The following is a 15,362-nucleotide window of genomic DNA, read 5'->3' as shown; positions in this document are numbered from 1 at the left end:
CATCCCACCCTCTCCCTCTCCCTCTGAGTCCAAAAGTCCGTTATACACAGCTGTGTCTTTTTTCCTGTCTTGCATACAGGGTCGTCATTGCCATCTTTCTAGATTCCATATATATGTGTTAGTATACTGTATTGGTGTTTTTCTTTCTGGCTTACTTCACTCTGTATAATTGGCTCCAGTTTCATCCATCTCATCAGAACTGATTCAAATGAATTCTTTTTAACGGCTGAGTAATACCCCATTGTGTATATGTACCACAGCTTTCTTATCCATTCATCTGCTGATGGACATCTAGGTTGTTTCCATGTCCTGGCTATTATAAACAGTGCTGCGATGAACATTGGGGTACATGTGTCTCTTTCAATTCTGGTTAGCAACAGTACTTTAAAAAAAAGTCTTTTGTGTTATTTTAAAAGTTTATATAAATTGAGCATTATGGGGAAAGAAGTTTGAGGAAGGAACTTAATTTTGATAATTTTCTGATGTCTGGTCATTCAGTTCAGTTCAGTGGCTCAGTCTTGTCCAACTCTTTACAACCCTATGGACTGCAGCATGCCAGGCTTCCCTGTCCATCACCAACTCCTGGAGCCTACTCAAATGCATGTCCATCGAGTCGGTGATGCCATCCTACCATCTCATTTTCTGTCATCCCCTTCTCCTTCCATCTTCAATCTTTCCCAGCATCAGGGTCATTTCCAAAGAGTCACTTCTTTGCATCAGGTGGCCAAAGTTTTGGAGTTTCAGCTTCAGCATCAGTCCTTCCAGTGAGTATTCAGGACTGATTTCCTTTAGGATTGACTGGTTGGATCTCCTTGCTATCCATAGGACTCTCAAGAGTCTTCTCCAACACCACTGTTCAAAAGCATCAATTCTTTGGCGCTCAGCTTTCTTTATGGTCCAACTCTCACATCCATACATGACTACTGGAGAAACCATAGCTTTGACTAGACGGACCTTTGTCGGCAAAGTAATGAATGTCTCTGCTTTTTAATATGCTGTCTAGGTTGGTCATAGCTTTTCTTCCAAGGAGCAAATGTCTTTTAATTTCATGGCTGCAGTCACCATCTGTAGTGATTTTGGAGCCCCCAAAAATAAAGTCTGTCACTGTTTCCACTGTTTCCCCATCTGTTTGTCATGAAGTGACGGGACCGGATGCCATGATCTTAGTTTTTTAAATGTTGAGTTTTAAGTCAAATTTTTCACTCTCCTCTTTCACTTTCATCAAGAGGCTTGTTAGTTCTTCTTTGCTTTCTGCCGTAAGGGTGGTGTCATCTGCGTATAAGGTTATTGATATTTCTCCTGGCAATCTTGATTCCAGCTGTGCTTCATCCAGCCCAGCATTTCACATGATGTACTCTGCATTTAAGTTAAATAAGCAGGGTGACAGTATACAGCCTTGATGTACTCCTTTCCGAATTTGAAACCAGTCTGTTGTTCCATGTGCAGTGATGTCTGGTAAAACCCCATAATACAAAGGGGAAGTTTTTAGAAGGCTGAGAAGTTTTCTGAAGAGCTGAAGTGGTGAAGGCTCATATTTGGATCATGAGTGTTTTCAGTATTCCTTATATAGATTAGATGCCTTAGTTTCTCATGTAAAATAACTTTAAGAATAATCTTTTACTGGAAAAATGTAAAAATTCATGAACAGTAGAATGATTGCCAAAAACGGAAGTAGCATATAAGCTAAAATGAAAAACTTAAGAGTGTTAATCAGTTTTTAGTAGGCAATGAAGCAGTTGATATTCGGACATAGGTGGCATTCTTTTAAAGGCAGTTTTCATAAAAATCAGAAAAAAACCTAGCTTTTGTAGGGGCATTGACTGGAAAGGGATCCAATAACTTTCTGAGATGATAGAAATATTCTTTATTTTGTTAGTGGTGTGGATATTTTAGGTTACAAAAATTAAGCAGTAATAAGTAAATGAAATAAACTGCTAATACAATTTTAATATTACTGTGATATTTTTAATTGACAGGCACCTCCTTGGTGAAATACGCAATAAAGAGTTTCGATTATACAAATTAAAGATGTTGGCGAAGATGGAAAAATATCTTTATTCCAGCAAGTGTAGGCGACAGTAAGTATTGTTTATTTTATATCGTTTAATAACAAGGATATATAGATGATACTTTTAAGAAAAATGTTTTACAGAATAATTAGAAATACTTAGAAAATATTTGCTGGTGTTATATATGTGCTGAATTTTTAAGGCAACTTTCTTTGTGCCTCAATAAAGTAAAGCCAAATAATGAGATCCCAGCTGAGTCAGTTAGTGTTGATTTCTCATTATTTTCAACAATGAATTTAACATATATGTTTTTGTGCTTTTATTTAACTTTCAATTTTCTCGTGGGTAGAATCATCTTGTCTCATTTTGAAGATAAACAACTACGAAAGGCCTCCATAGGAATTATGGGAACTGAAAACTGCTGTGATAATTGCAAGTCCAGGTACCTTTTTCTTCTAGATGGACATTCTAAAAATCTTCCTTTGTTTCTTTCTTTTCCTTTTCAAATGATTTTAAATGGATTTTTTATTGAGGGATATGTATTACAGTTTAAAAAAAAATAAGTAATGAATTTATTTATTTAAAAAGAGGACAAAGCAAGCAGTATTACAACAGCTTACTTTTATAAAGAGGTAAACCAATAAGATGGTAGACCTAAATCTAAACATATCAATAGTTACATTAAATGTAAATGGTCTAAAAACTCCATTTAAAGAAATTGTTAGAATTGGTTTAAAAATATGACCCAACCATATGCAGTCCACAAAAAATTCATTACAGATATAATTATATAAGTTGATGAAAAAAAAAGGATATATACATTGTAAAGCAGTTAAACTCCAATTAAAAAATCAATAAGAATTAAAAAAAAAGAAAAAACTGTGTACCATGAAGATATGAATCAAAAGAAAGCTGGAGTTATTTTTAATGTCAGATAATGAAGATTTTGGAGAAAAAATATTACCAGGGTTATAGAAAGATGTTACATGATGATAAAATGGTCAGTTTACGAATGTGTCTGTCAGGGTTCTCCAGAGAAACACATCACATTTGTGTACACACAGATACTCACACATATACACAGAGAATGAGAATAAATGAGAGAGAGAGGTTGATTTTAAGGAATTGGCTCATGCTGTTTGTAAGGATTAACAGGTCTGAAATCTAGATCTAATTGACTTTTATAGACCATTTGTCAACAGGAACTACACATCCTTTTCAGGTGCAAGTGTAATTTTCATGAAAACAGACTGTATTTTGGGTCATAAAACCAGTATTAACACATTTAAAAGATTTGTATTTATACAGAATATATTTTCTAACTAAAATAGAATGAAACTACAAATCAATAGAAAGATAAGAGGCAAGTCTCCAAATACTTGGAAATTAAGCAACACACTACTAAATAATCTATTAGTCAAAGAGAAAGTCACAAGATAAGTCGGGAAATATTTTGAACTGAATGAAATGAAAATGCAAAATGTATGGGATAGAACTAAAGTGATAATGAAATGGAAAATAAGAGTATTAAATACTTACAATAGAAGAAAGATTTCAAATTAGTAATTAAGCTTCTACCTTAAGAAACTAGCAAATAGGGGTAAAGTAAGCTTAAAGGAAACAAAAAAAGGTGGGGGGAGAGTAAAGATAAGGGACTAAATCAGTGAAATAGAAAACAGGAAAACAATTGAGAAAAGAACTGAACTCAAAAGCTCTTTCTTTGAAAAGGTCAATAAAATTGATAGAGACTCCCAAAAAGGGGCGGGGGGGGAAGAGACAGATTACCAATATCTGGAATGAAAGAAGAATTTCACAGACATTGAAAGGGTAACGAGAAAACACTATGAATAATTCAGTAATTTAGATGAAATGGACCAGTTCCTTGAAAATTCTTATTGGCACCTTTAACAAGAAAACCCCTACAAATATGTAAAGCACCCAACTGACATAATAGCTGGAAAAAAATCAACAAATTTACCATCAAAGTAGGAGTTTAGTTCAGATCAGTTTAGTCACTCCGTCATGTGCGACTCTGCGACCCCGTGGACTGCAGCACGCCAGGATTCCCTGTCCATCACTAACTCCCGGAGCTTGCTCAGAATCATGCCCATTGAATCGGTGATGCCATCCAACCATCTCATCCTCTGTTGTCCCCTTCTCCTCCTGCCTTCAATCTTTCCCAGCATCAGAGTGTTTTCCAGTGAGTTAGTTCTTTGCATCAGCTGGCTACAGTATTGGAACTTCAACTTCAGCATCAGGCCTTCCAGTGAATATTCAGGACTGATTTCCTTTAGGATTTGATCTCCTTACAGTCCAAGGGACTCTCAAGAGTCTTTTCCAGCACCACAGTTCAAAACCATCAATTCTTCAGTGCTTAGCTTTCCTTATGGTCCAACTCTCACATCCATATATAACTACTGGAAGAATCATAGCTTTGACTAGATGAACATTTATCGGCAAATTAACGTCTCTGCTTTTGAATATGCTGTCTAGGTTGGTCATAACTTTTCTTCCAAGGAGCAAGTGTCTTTTAATTTCATGGCTACAGTCACCATCTGCAGTGATTTTGGAGCCCCCCCAAAATAAAGTCTGTCACTGTTTCCACTGTTTCCCCATCTGTTTGCCATGAAGTGATGGGACCAGATGCCATGATCTTAGTTTTTTGAATGTTGAGTTTTAAGCCAGCTTTTTCTTTTCTTTTCTTTTTTTTTTAAGCCAGCTTTTTTACTCTCCTCTTTATTTTAATCAAGTGGTTCTTGAGTTCTTCACTTTCTGCCATAAGGGTGGTGTCATCTGCATATCTGAGGTTATCGATATTTTTGCCAGCAATCTTGATTCTAGCTGTGCTTCATCCAGCCCAGCATTTCGCATGATGTACTCTGCATATAAGTTAAATAAACAGGATGACAATATACAGCCTTGATGTACTCCAGTCTGTTGATCCATGTCTGGTTCTAACTGTTGCTTCTTGACCAGCATACAGATTTCTCAGGAGGCAGGTCAGGTAATCTGGTATTCCCATCTTTTTTAAGAATTTTCCAGTTTGTTGTGATCCACACAGTCAAAGGCTTTTGCATAGTCAATGAAGCAGAAGTAGATGTTTTGGTGGAATTCTCTTGTTTTTTTCCTGCAGTCCAACGGATGATGGCAATTTGATCTATGGTTCCTCTGCGTTTTCTAAATCCAGCTTGAATATCTGGACGTTCTCAGTTCATGTACTCTTGAAGCCTAGTTTGGAGAATTTTGAGCATTACTTTGCTAGCGTGTGAGATGAGTGCAATTGTGCAGTAGTTTGAGCATTCTCTGGCATTTCGTTTCTTTGGGATTGGAATGAAAACTCACCTTTTCCCATCCTGTGACCACTGTGGAGTTTTCCAAATTTGTTGGCATATTGAGTGCAGCACTTTCACAGCATCATCTTTCAGGATTTGAAATAGCTCAGGGGGAATTCCATCACTTCCCCTAACTTTGTTCATAGTGATGTTTCCTAAGGCTCGCTTATGCTATCTTTGGAACTCTGCATTCAGATGTATATATATTTCCTTTTCTCCTTTGCTTTTCACTTCTCTTCTTTTCTCAGCTATTTGTAAAGCCTCCTCAGATAACCATTTTGCCTTTTGCATTTCTTTTTCTTGGGGATGTTCTTGATCACTCTCTCCTATACAGCATCACAGACCTCTGTCCATAGTTCTTCAGGCACTCAGTCAGCTCTAATCCCTTGAATCTATTTGCCACGTCCACTGGTATAATTGTAAAGGATTTGGTTTAGGTTATACTTGAATGGTTTTCCCTACCAGTTAAAGTCTGAATTTTACATTAAGGAGCTCATGATCAGAGCCATGGTCAGCTCCCAGTGTTGTTTTTGCTGACTGTATATAGCTTCTCCGTCTTCGACTGTGAAGAATGTAATCAATCTGATTTCAGCATTGACTATCTGGTGATGTCCATGTGTAGAGTCTTCTCTTGTGTTGTTGGAAGAGGGTGTTTGCTATGACCAGTGTGTCCTCTTGGCAAAATTCTATTAGCCTTTGCCCTGTTTCATTCTGTACTCCAAGGCCAAACTTGCCTGTTACTCCAGATATCTCTTGACTTCCTACTTTTGCATTCCAGTCCCTTGGGATGAAAAGGACATCTTTTTTTGGTATTAATTTTAGAAGGTCTTATAGTGGAGGTAATGGAATTCCAGTTGAGCTATTTCAAATCCTGAAAGATGATGCTGTGAAAGTGCTGTACTCAATATGCCAACAAATTTAGAAAACTCAGCAGTGGCCACAGGACTGGAAAAGGTCAGTTTTCATTCCAATCCCAAAGAAAGGCAATGCCAAAGAATGCTCAAACTACCACACAATTGCACTCATCTCACATGCTAGTAAAGTAATGCTCAAAATTCTCCAAGCCAGGCTTCAGCAATATGTGAACCGTGAACTTCCAGATGTTCAAGCTGGTTTTAGAAAAGGCAGAGGAACCAGAGATCAAATTGCCAACATCTGCTGGATCATGGAAAAAGCAAGAAAGTTCCAGAAAAACATCTACTTCTGCTTTATTGACTATGCCAAAGCCTTTGACTGTGTGGATCACAATAAACTGTGGGAAATTCTGAAAGAGATGGGAATACCAGACCACCTGACCTGCCTCTTGAGAAATCCATATGCAGGTCAGGAAGCAACAGTTCGAACTGGACATGGAGCAACAGACTGGTTCCAAATAGGAAAAGGAATATGTCAAGGCTGTATATTGTCACCCTGCTTATTTAACTTATATGCAGAGTGCATCATGAGAAACGCTGGAGTGGAAGAAACACAAGCTGGAATCAAGATTGCTAGGAGAAATATCAATAACCTCAGATATACAGATGACACCACCCTTATGGCAGAAAGTGAAGAAGAACTAAAAAGCCTCTTGATGAAAGTGAAAGAGGAGAGCGAAAAAGTTGGCTTAAAGCTCAACATTCAGAAAACGAAAATCATGGCATCCGATCCCATCACTTCATGGGAAATAGATGGGGAAACAGTGGAAACAGTGTCAGACTTTATTTTTCTGGGCTCCAAAATCACTGCAGATGGTGACTGCAGCCATGAAATTAAAAGATGCTTACTCCTTGGAAGAAAAGTTATGACCAACCTAGATAGCAGATTCAAAAGCAAAGACATTACTTTGCCAACTAAGGTCCATCTAGTCAAGGCTATGGTTTTTTCAGTAGTCATGTATGGATGTGAGAGTTGGACTGTGAAGAAGGCTGAGCGCCAAAGAATTGATGCTTTTGAACTGTGGTGTTGGAGAAGACTCTTGAGAGTCCCTTGGACTGCAAGGAGATCCAACCAGTCCATTCTGAAGGAGATCAGCCCTGGGATTTCTTTGGAAGGAATGATGCTAAAGCTGAAACTCCAATACTTTGGCCACCTCATGCAAAGAGTTGACTCATTGGAAAAGACTTTGATGCTGGGAGGGATTGGGGGCAGGAGGAGAAGGGGACGACAGAGGATGAGATGGCTGGATGGCATCACTGACTCGATGGACATGAATCTGAGTGAACTCCAGGAGTTGGTGATGGACAGGGGGGCCTGGCGTGCTGCGATTCATGGGGTTGCAAAGAGTCAGACACGACTGAGCGACTGAACTGGACTGAACTGATAGGTCTTCGTAGAACCATTCAACTTCACCTTCTTCAGCATTTGTGGTTGGTGTATATACTTGGATTACACAGAAAACTAACCAGATTCATCACATGGATCACAGCCTTCTCTAACTGAATACAACTATGAGCCCTGCTGTGTAGGGCCATCTAAGACGAATGGGTCATGGTGGAGAGTTCTGACAAAATGTGGTCCACTGGAGAAGGGAATGGCAAACCACTTTCGTATTCTTGCCTTGAGAGCCCCATGAGCAGTATGAAAAGAGCAAAAGATAATGACTCTGAAAGATGAACTCCCCAGGTCAATAGAGCCCAATATGCTACTGGAAAAGAGTAGAGAAACAGCTCCAGAAAGACTGAAGAGGCTGAGCCAAAGCAAAAACAACCCTCAGTTGTGGCTGTGACTGATGATGGAAGTAAAGTCCAATGCTGTAAAGAACATTGTTGCATAGGTACCTGGAATGTTAGGTCCATGAGTCAAGGTAAATTGGAAGTGGTCAAGTAGATGGCAAGAGTGAACTTTGACATTTTAGGAATCAGTGAACTAAAATGGACCGGAATGGGCGAATTTAATTCAGATGACCGTTACGTCTACTACTGTGGGCAAGAATCCCTTAGAAGAAATGGAGTAGCCCTCATAGTCAATGAAAGAGTTCAAAATGCAGTACTTTGCAGTCTCAAAAATGACAGAATGATCTCTGTTCTTCTCCAAAGCAAACCACTCAATATCACGATAATCCAAGTCTATGCCCCAAAGTAGGAGAGGTTGATGTAATTTTTAGTTTTTGGTAGGCTAAGAAATAAAAAAGTAGGAAGCAGTAGGTAATCTGGTCAATACAGTAAGAAGTTTGATTTATCGATTTGTGGTATATAGAGAAGCTTGTATTAAGCAGTTAGAGTAATGTGTCTCAGACATTTTTACTTCATGACCCACATAGTTAATGATAATACTTATATCGCACATGAGGCTACTTGAGTCTAGATTGTGTTCAGAACCCTACGGTCAGAAGGGATTAGCCTTCAGCACAGCTATAATCCATTTGCAACATCATTGCTGGGGAGCACTGAATTAGAGACTACTTCTCAAACATAGGTAGCATATTTATAAGCAGTGGTTGGCAAGCTGTGGCCCCTGGACCAAGTGTACTTGCAGCCGGTTTTCATAAATAAAGTTTTCTTGGAACACAGATGTGTACTTTTATTTATGTGTTATCTGTGACTGTTTTGCAAAGTTGAGCTAAGTAGTTGCGACACAGAGCTCATATGGTTCACAAAGCCTAAGCTATTGACTGTCTGACCATTTATAGGAAAAGTTTTCTGACCTTTGTGTTAGACTCTTTCAAATTTTTAGTGTCTTGATATAAAACACACTACATTTTCTGGCCAGAATGCCACTGAATTAGAAGTAAACAGAGGGCAAGCAGAAAAATTCTCATTCATTTGGAAATTTAAAATACTGTTTTACAGTAACTCATCAATCAAGGGAAAACTCAAACTGGAAATTAAAACATTTTTAGAGCTTAGTGATCATTACAGTAATATACACTACAACTTGTATGCTGCAGCATAGGTGATACTTTATGGAAATTTGATAACTTTAAATACTCATAACAGAAAAGAAAATTAATGAGCTAAGTATCTTGCTAAAATAGTTATTGTAGAGAATAAACCTAAGCATAGCCTTTTTCCCTCAAATATATCTAGAATACTGACTATATTCTTCTTGTTATTTCAAAGATATTTATTATAAAGAAAGCAACTGAATTAGATAGTTGAGCCGTGTTAGATTTTTTCTTAAGTTCTTTTGTTCTCAATGTGCTCTAAAGAATTTTCATTTGTATTAATGATAATTTCAAATCTGCTTGAAGGATGGCTTAAGAATTTAACTTCTAAATGGTCTTAAATGAACAGTTTATCATCTTTGGTCATATTTTACAGTGGTTAGATTTTAAACTAATGATTGATAGCACAGGAGATTTGTTTGTTCAGTTCAAAACGTTTTGGGGGAGTGAGGGCAATAACCCTTTTTCTTCCACCAAAACCTAACACAAAAATCCAGCGTTTATACAATCGATCAAGTGAAGTGCTTCAAGTGATAACCCTACATTTCTGCCTGCTTGAACCTTTTTCTCTTCTGTTTTTGGGCTGAAGTGCCTCCTGTCAAACTTGGGTTCTGGGGCGCTAGGGTTTGAGAAACATCAACATGACATAGCTGTGATGCTGTATTACAGCTTATATTTCATGTTCTACATACTTCACATGCTCTTTGCTGTGTTGAATTTTATTTGTAGTTTCTGAAGCAGTTGGCACATTTGAAATATTTTTTACTGGAATTTTTTTTTTTCAATTTACTTATTTAATTATTATACTAACTCTTTAATTTCTAAAGGTACATGGCTTGACTAAACTTTCTTAACATATTGTTTTTATTTAGATTGGATCACTGCTTTTCCCTTGAAGACTCAGATGATGTGTTACAGGACTTTGGTCCGCAAGCATTCCAGCTCTTATCTGCTGTGACCATCTTAGGAGGAAGGTTTGGCATTGGGATCCCAGTTTTGTTTCTCCGAGGATCTGTAAGTCTTCTTTCACTCCCATTGTACTTTTCTTCAGAGGTTTGCTGTTTTGTGATTATAGCTTTGGCTTTAGTTATCAGAAACTCAGAGTCATATTAAGTTCCAGGGCAGCACTGCATTAATTACTTTTGACAAAACCTGGGTGTATCATTAAGAATGCTTCCAGGCTGTCTGTCTTAGTTTATTACATTGCAGTCGGATGAATCCCTAGGCTGGTCTTTTTTTGGGATAATTAAGAATAAGTTAACTTTCATTGTGTCAAGGGACAAGTAGAACAAATTTGTGTTTTTTGGTGCCCTGAAAAGTAGTAAAATTTTTGAGCATAACTTAAAATTTTAGTGATCTTTTGTAAATGTCTCAGTTCAGTTATAATATTTGGTTATATGGTTTTTCTTTCCTTCTGCTTTTTTTTTATAAGAAGCATTTAAAATTCCTAGAAAGTTTTCTGTTTCTTAACTAATGAAAAAAATAGTTAATTCAGCTACTTGTTTTCTTTTGAGTGATTAGCGTGCCAGCATTATGCTAACAGCTGCAGGTACAAATATGAGTAGGTCATGACCCTTATAGCCAAGGAGCTTTTTCTGTAGTCCTTTTGTTTATGTGATTTTATTCCTGATTTACAAGTCTGTAAAGTTAAGTTTTATATATTGATATTGGTTGAAAAAAAAAATAAGTGGGAGATAGAATCCTTTGCAACTGTGTATAATTATTAAAAATATACTAAGAGTAGAGATTAAAATTCTCACTTTGTATGTAGAATTCTGAAAATAATTTAGGTCAGCATTTATTTGTTAAATTCTTAAATACCTCATGTAAATATTTACTTTCTGAGTTTTTGTTCTGTTTGGAAAGAGAATTTTGAAGGTAGTCAGTTGTAAAATATTTTTAATGAAAGATTGAAAGCATGTTACCTTCAGGTACTGATATTTTTAGATTCTGAATGGAGTTTAAAATTTGATTTGATTTGATTTGATTTGAAATCTCATGGTAGAAGTGTTGCCTGAGGAGCTTGGACTAGCAACTATGAGTGCTGCAGTATTTTTTTATATAAAAGAATTCAAGTTGCAAGGAACAGATTAAATATAATTGAGATCTATGAAAATTTTTTGTCTCTGTCATCCTCAAATCCTGTGTATCCCAGCTGAATGTATAATTTATAAAAATTAGCCTTGTTTTAATTTGGTATAACCCAGCAGTATCCAGTATCAACAGATAAATGGAAGTGGGCTCCTAGACAAACTTGAACTGGTCACAAGAGGGATCAGATTTCACCTATTATTTAAAAACCAAGTCAGACCACTTATACTGACGGTCTCTTCTGGGAGTCTACAAATTAAGAAGTTTATTCTTTGTGAAATTTTATATTACCCTTGCTAGATAAAGGTGTAAAACTTTTTCAAAAGTACCACTTAACGAAAATTTGTACACATTAACTACAGTGAAAATAAGGCAAGTTTTTTTTCTCTCTTATTTCAGAGATCTTGGCATCTACTGGGATATTATTTTAAAAATTATAATTGTATCTCCTTTGAGAATTTAGTGAATTGTCCACCTTACCTAATTTAGGAAAAATTGATATCTTTATAGATAATTTTTATCTCTGTGATAATTAAATACCTTAAAATTGAAACTCTTTGAGTTTATTTAAAGAGATATTTGTACACGTAAAACAAGTATTTCAGCTATACATGATTTTCCTCCGTTACATAAGATGTTTACAAATAGTATAAATGATTTTTCGGGCCATCCAGGTGTTTGTGAATAGTTTGAAATTTTTTAAATTTATTTATTTATTCTAATTGGAGGCTAATTACTTTACAGTACTGTAGTGGTTTTTGCCATACATTGACATGAATCAGCCATGGTTGTACATGTGTCCCCCATCCTGAACCCCACTCCCACCTCCCTCCCCATCCCATCCTTTAGTGTTGTCCCAGTGCAATGGGAAATTTTGTTTTTAAAGCATAAGTTTTGTTGGAAAATAAATAGTAGAAATGTTGCCTAAGGAAATTTGTTTTAGAGGTCTAGCTCACCACATAAAGAGATTTCCAAAAATCTTTAAACACCTTTGTGAATAGTATTAAGATATGCAGTTATCTTAATTTTACAGATTAGAAAACAGATACAGTGATTAATTTGCATAATTAGGAGATTAAGTGAAACCTCTTTCCTATTAAAGTGCTGAACCATATCATGGCTCCAGAATTAGAGAACACTTCATAAAAGATGCTTTGACTATATGCAGCCATTGAAAAACTATTGGTAGTTTTAATCACCCTTTTTAATTTTCAAGCTTTCTAGCAGGAGAGGGTTATCCATTTAATTTTCTGGACAGGTTATTTTATCAGATTGATATATATGCCTAGAGATAATTATCTTTATATTTTGGCTTGATTATTCACATAGAATAGCAGTTCCAGAAGTGACTTTTTTAAGACCTGAAATGGTAGCTGTGAACTTTGACTTGAAGGGACTGGAAAAGAAGCAAAAGGAAAAAATTAGTTAATATAGACAGAGACTATGAACTTTGTACTTTAAGAACACAGGAAATTAAAACCTCAGGAGTGAAGAGTTTATAATTTTTTTTTCTGCTAGTTATTAAACATTTTCGGTGTGTGTGTGAGTGTGTCTCTGTGTGTGTGTGTGGCTGTGCCTCAGGGGCATGAGAGATCTTAGTTCCTCAACCAGGGATTGAACCTGTGCCCCAGGCAACACAAGTGCGGAGTCCTAGCCACTGGACCGTCATGGAAGAACCTAAACATCTATTTTTGTGTGAGGCACTGTACTCTGTTTTGTGGGGAATTCAAAGTGAAATTAGATGAAACTTATCATCCAGTATGGAAGATGTTACTTGAGAAGAAATAAGTATATTGCAGCATAGAAAGAGATGAGGAGCAAAGGAATAGGTTAAAGTATTATTCAGATTCTGAAGAGAGAGTGGTTGTTCATAGCTGCAAAACTAGAGTAGTTTTTCCATTTTGTGGACGCTAAGAGTAGATTGGTGTGCTCAGAGATGGATCAGGGGAAGAAGGCATGGAGGGGAATGTGGCATTCCTAGCAAGAAGAACCTCCACCAACAAGCAACTGTGATTTTTTTAAAAGACGTTTATTCAGAGAAGTGGCAAGTTTGTTTTCTGTATCATGATAGCATGTGTGTGTGTTCAGTTACTCAGTCGTGTCTGACTCTTTATGACCCCATGGACTATGGCCCACCAGGCTCTTCTGTCCATGGGATTTCTCAGGCGAGAATACGGGAGTGGTTTGACATTTTCTCCTCCAGGGGATCTTCCCAACCCAGCGGTCGAAAACTGTGTCTTCTGAGTCTCCTTTCATTGGCAGGTGGATCCTTTATCACTGAGCCACTTGGGAAGCCTGATAGTGGTTTAAAGATTGGGGATATGATTCTCTTTATTCTAACACACATCCCTCTGTTAGTAGGTTTCCACATTCCTTGATGCATCATTTGGTACCCTGATTTTTCCAACCTGCTTTTTAAAGGGAAAGAATGGGTTGATAATTTCCATTTTTGAGATGTTGCCCCATAGACGTAAAGACTCTTATTAGAGAGAAACGATTGTTTAACTCTACCACCTTTTACACAATGGCTGATACAAAATCCCAGAAGGTAAATGAGCTGCCTCAGGTCTGCTTTGTATCAGAAGCAGGATGAATGACAGCTTTCCTAACTCCTGTTCTAGGGCTGTTTCTGTTTTATTATGCTGTTCACCTGCAGTTTTAAATTTGTATTTTTAAGTTGAATGATCTAGAGGTACTGGAAGAAAGGTTTATGATTGGTTAGAATGTGTGTGTAAAATTGTGTGCTCTGTAAAAATCAGTGCCCAAGTCCCCATGTCCTCTATAGCAACTTTCTCATCCTTAGCAGTTTCCTTTGTCTGTGGGTTAACCTGGAAAATTAAGTTAACTGGAACATATACGTAATAAATGGAAGATGCCTCGCACAGAGGAAAAAATTGTTAGACATTTGTTGCTGAAAAGTATTCTGACTTTTCAAAAATGTTACTTGGGTAAGTTTGGATTTCTAGTTGAGAAAGGAATATGGTTCCTTTAAGACAAAATGCTCCGTGTGGAAGAGCAGAAATATTTTCTGTGTGGGGATTGCCATGGAAACAAGGCAGTGTAAATTTATTCCCACCACACACAGTATTCACAGTGATTATTGCTCATGAAAGGGGAAGAGACAGTTACCCCTACTGATGAGAAGAGCATCTTCTTACTTCATACTAGTAAATGTGTTCATTCACTTCACGTGTTCTGCTTATGAAAGGGAAGACTAGAGGAATGATTTTTAGAGTCCAGATTGCTAATAAGTACTAGTCAGGCAACTTAATACCTTTGGTGTTATTAGTTTGCAAGCAATAGAGTCTCCTACTAGAAAAGTAAGCCCCCAGCAAGTGTAGAATGCCATTACAAGTGTTCCAGGAAAACTGACTAGATACTGAGTCAGGGCTTTTACTTTTATGTTAAGGAATGAAGGTTAAGTTAAAGGATCAGCTGTTAGCTCATAAAAAGAAAGTTAGTATTATGGAGCCAGGCTCTGTCCTGTCCTGGTTACTGACTTAATCTTCACAACATCCCCAAGAGATTGGAATTATTATTATATAGCAGCCAAGGAAATAGAAACACAGATAAGTAACCAACTTGCCCCATATCAAAAAGCTAGTAAGTACCTATGCATTGGGAAATGCTTGTGATTTTTATATGAAATTTCCTGCCATTTTCTTTTAAAGTAGAAAAGGAACACTATTTGAAGTGTTTTTTTTGTGAGTTAGGTATTCAGAGCAAGCAGGATGGGTATAAAAATTCGTGGGTTTTTAAAGCTGAAACTTAAGTATTAAAGCCAAAGAATCAGTATATGGTTTTGTGTTTTACTTCTCCTGTTTAATTAAATAAACACTTTAAGTTTTATTCCCAATTTCAGAATTCCCAGCGTCTTGAAGATAGATACCGCAGTCACAGTGTCTTTGGTACGGGCAAGGACCACACAGAGAATTGGTGGAAGGCTCTTTCCCGTCAACTCATCATTGAGGGATTCTTGGCAGAAGTTCCTGGGCATAGCAAATACGTAAAGATTTGCACCCTTACAGAAAAGGTAAACCATGCAGAAGTCTGCCTGATTTGATTTCA

At 36.9% G+C, this 15,362-nt stretch overlaps 1 protein-coding gene across 1 annotated transcript in view; it reads left to right on the top strand.

The window, feature by feature from the left end:
- Positions 1-15,362, top strand: part of WRN (WRN RecQ like helicase) — a 95,611-nt gene that overhangs the window by 57,014 nt on the left and 23,235 nt on the right. Inside the window, 4 exon segments of the mRNA XM_068971373.1 lie at positions 1,977-2,078; positions 2,359-2,451; positions 10,076-10,217; positions 15,157-15,327. Of these exon segments, the coding sequence (XP_068827474.1) occupies positions 1,977-2,078; positions 2,359-2,451; positions 10,076-10,217; positions 15,157-15,327 (508 nt within the window).

This window comes from Capricornis sumatraensis, chromosome 4, assembly GCF_032405125.1.
Source record: "Capricornis sumatraensis isolate serow.1 chromosome 4, serow.2, whole genome shotgun sequence".
NCBI classification, from domain to species: domain Eukaryota; kingdom Metazoa; phylum Chordata; class Mammalia; order Artiodactyla; family Bovidae; genus Capricornis; species Capricornis sumatraensis.
The sequence above is the reverse complement of the archived record's forward strand: the minus strand, read 5'-3'. Positions and strand labels throughout refer to the sequence as shown.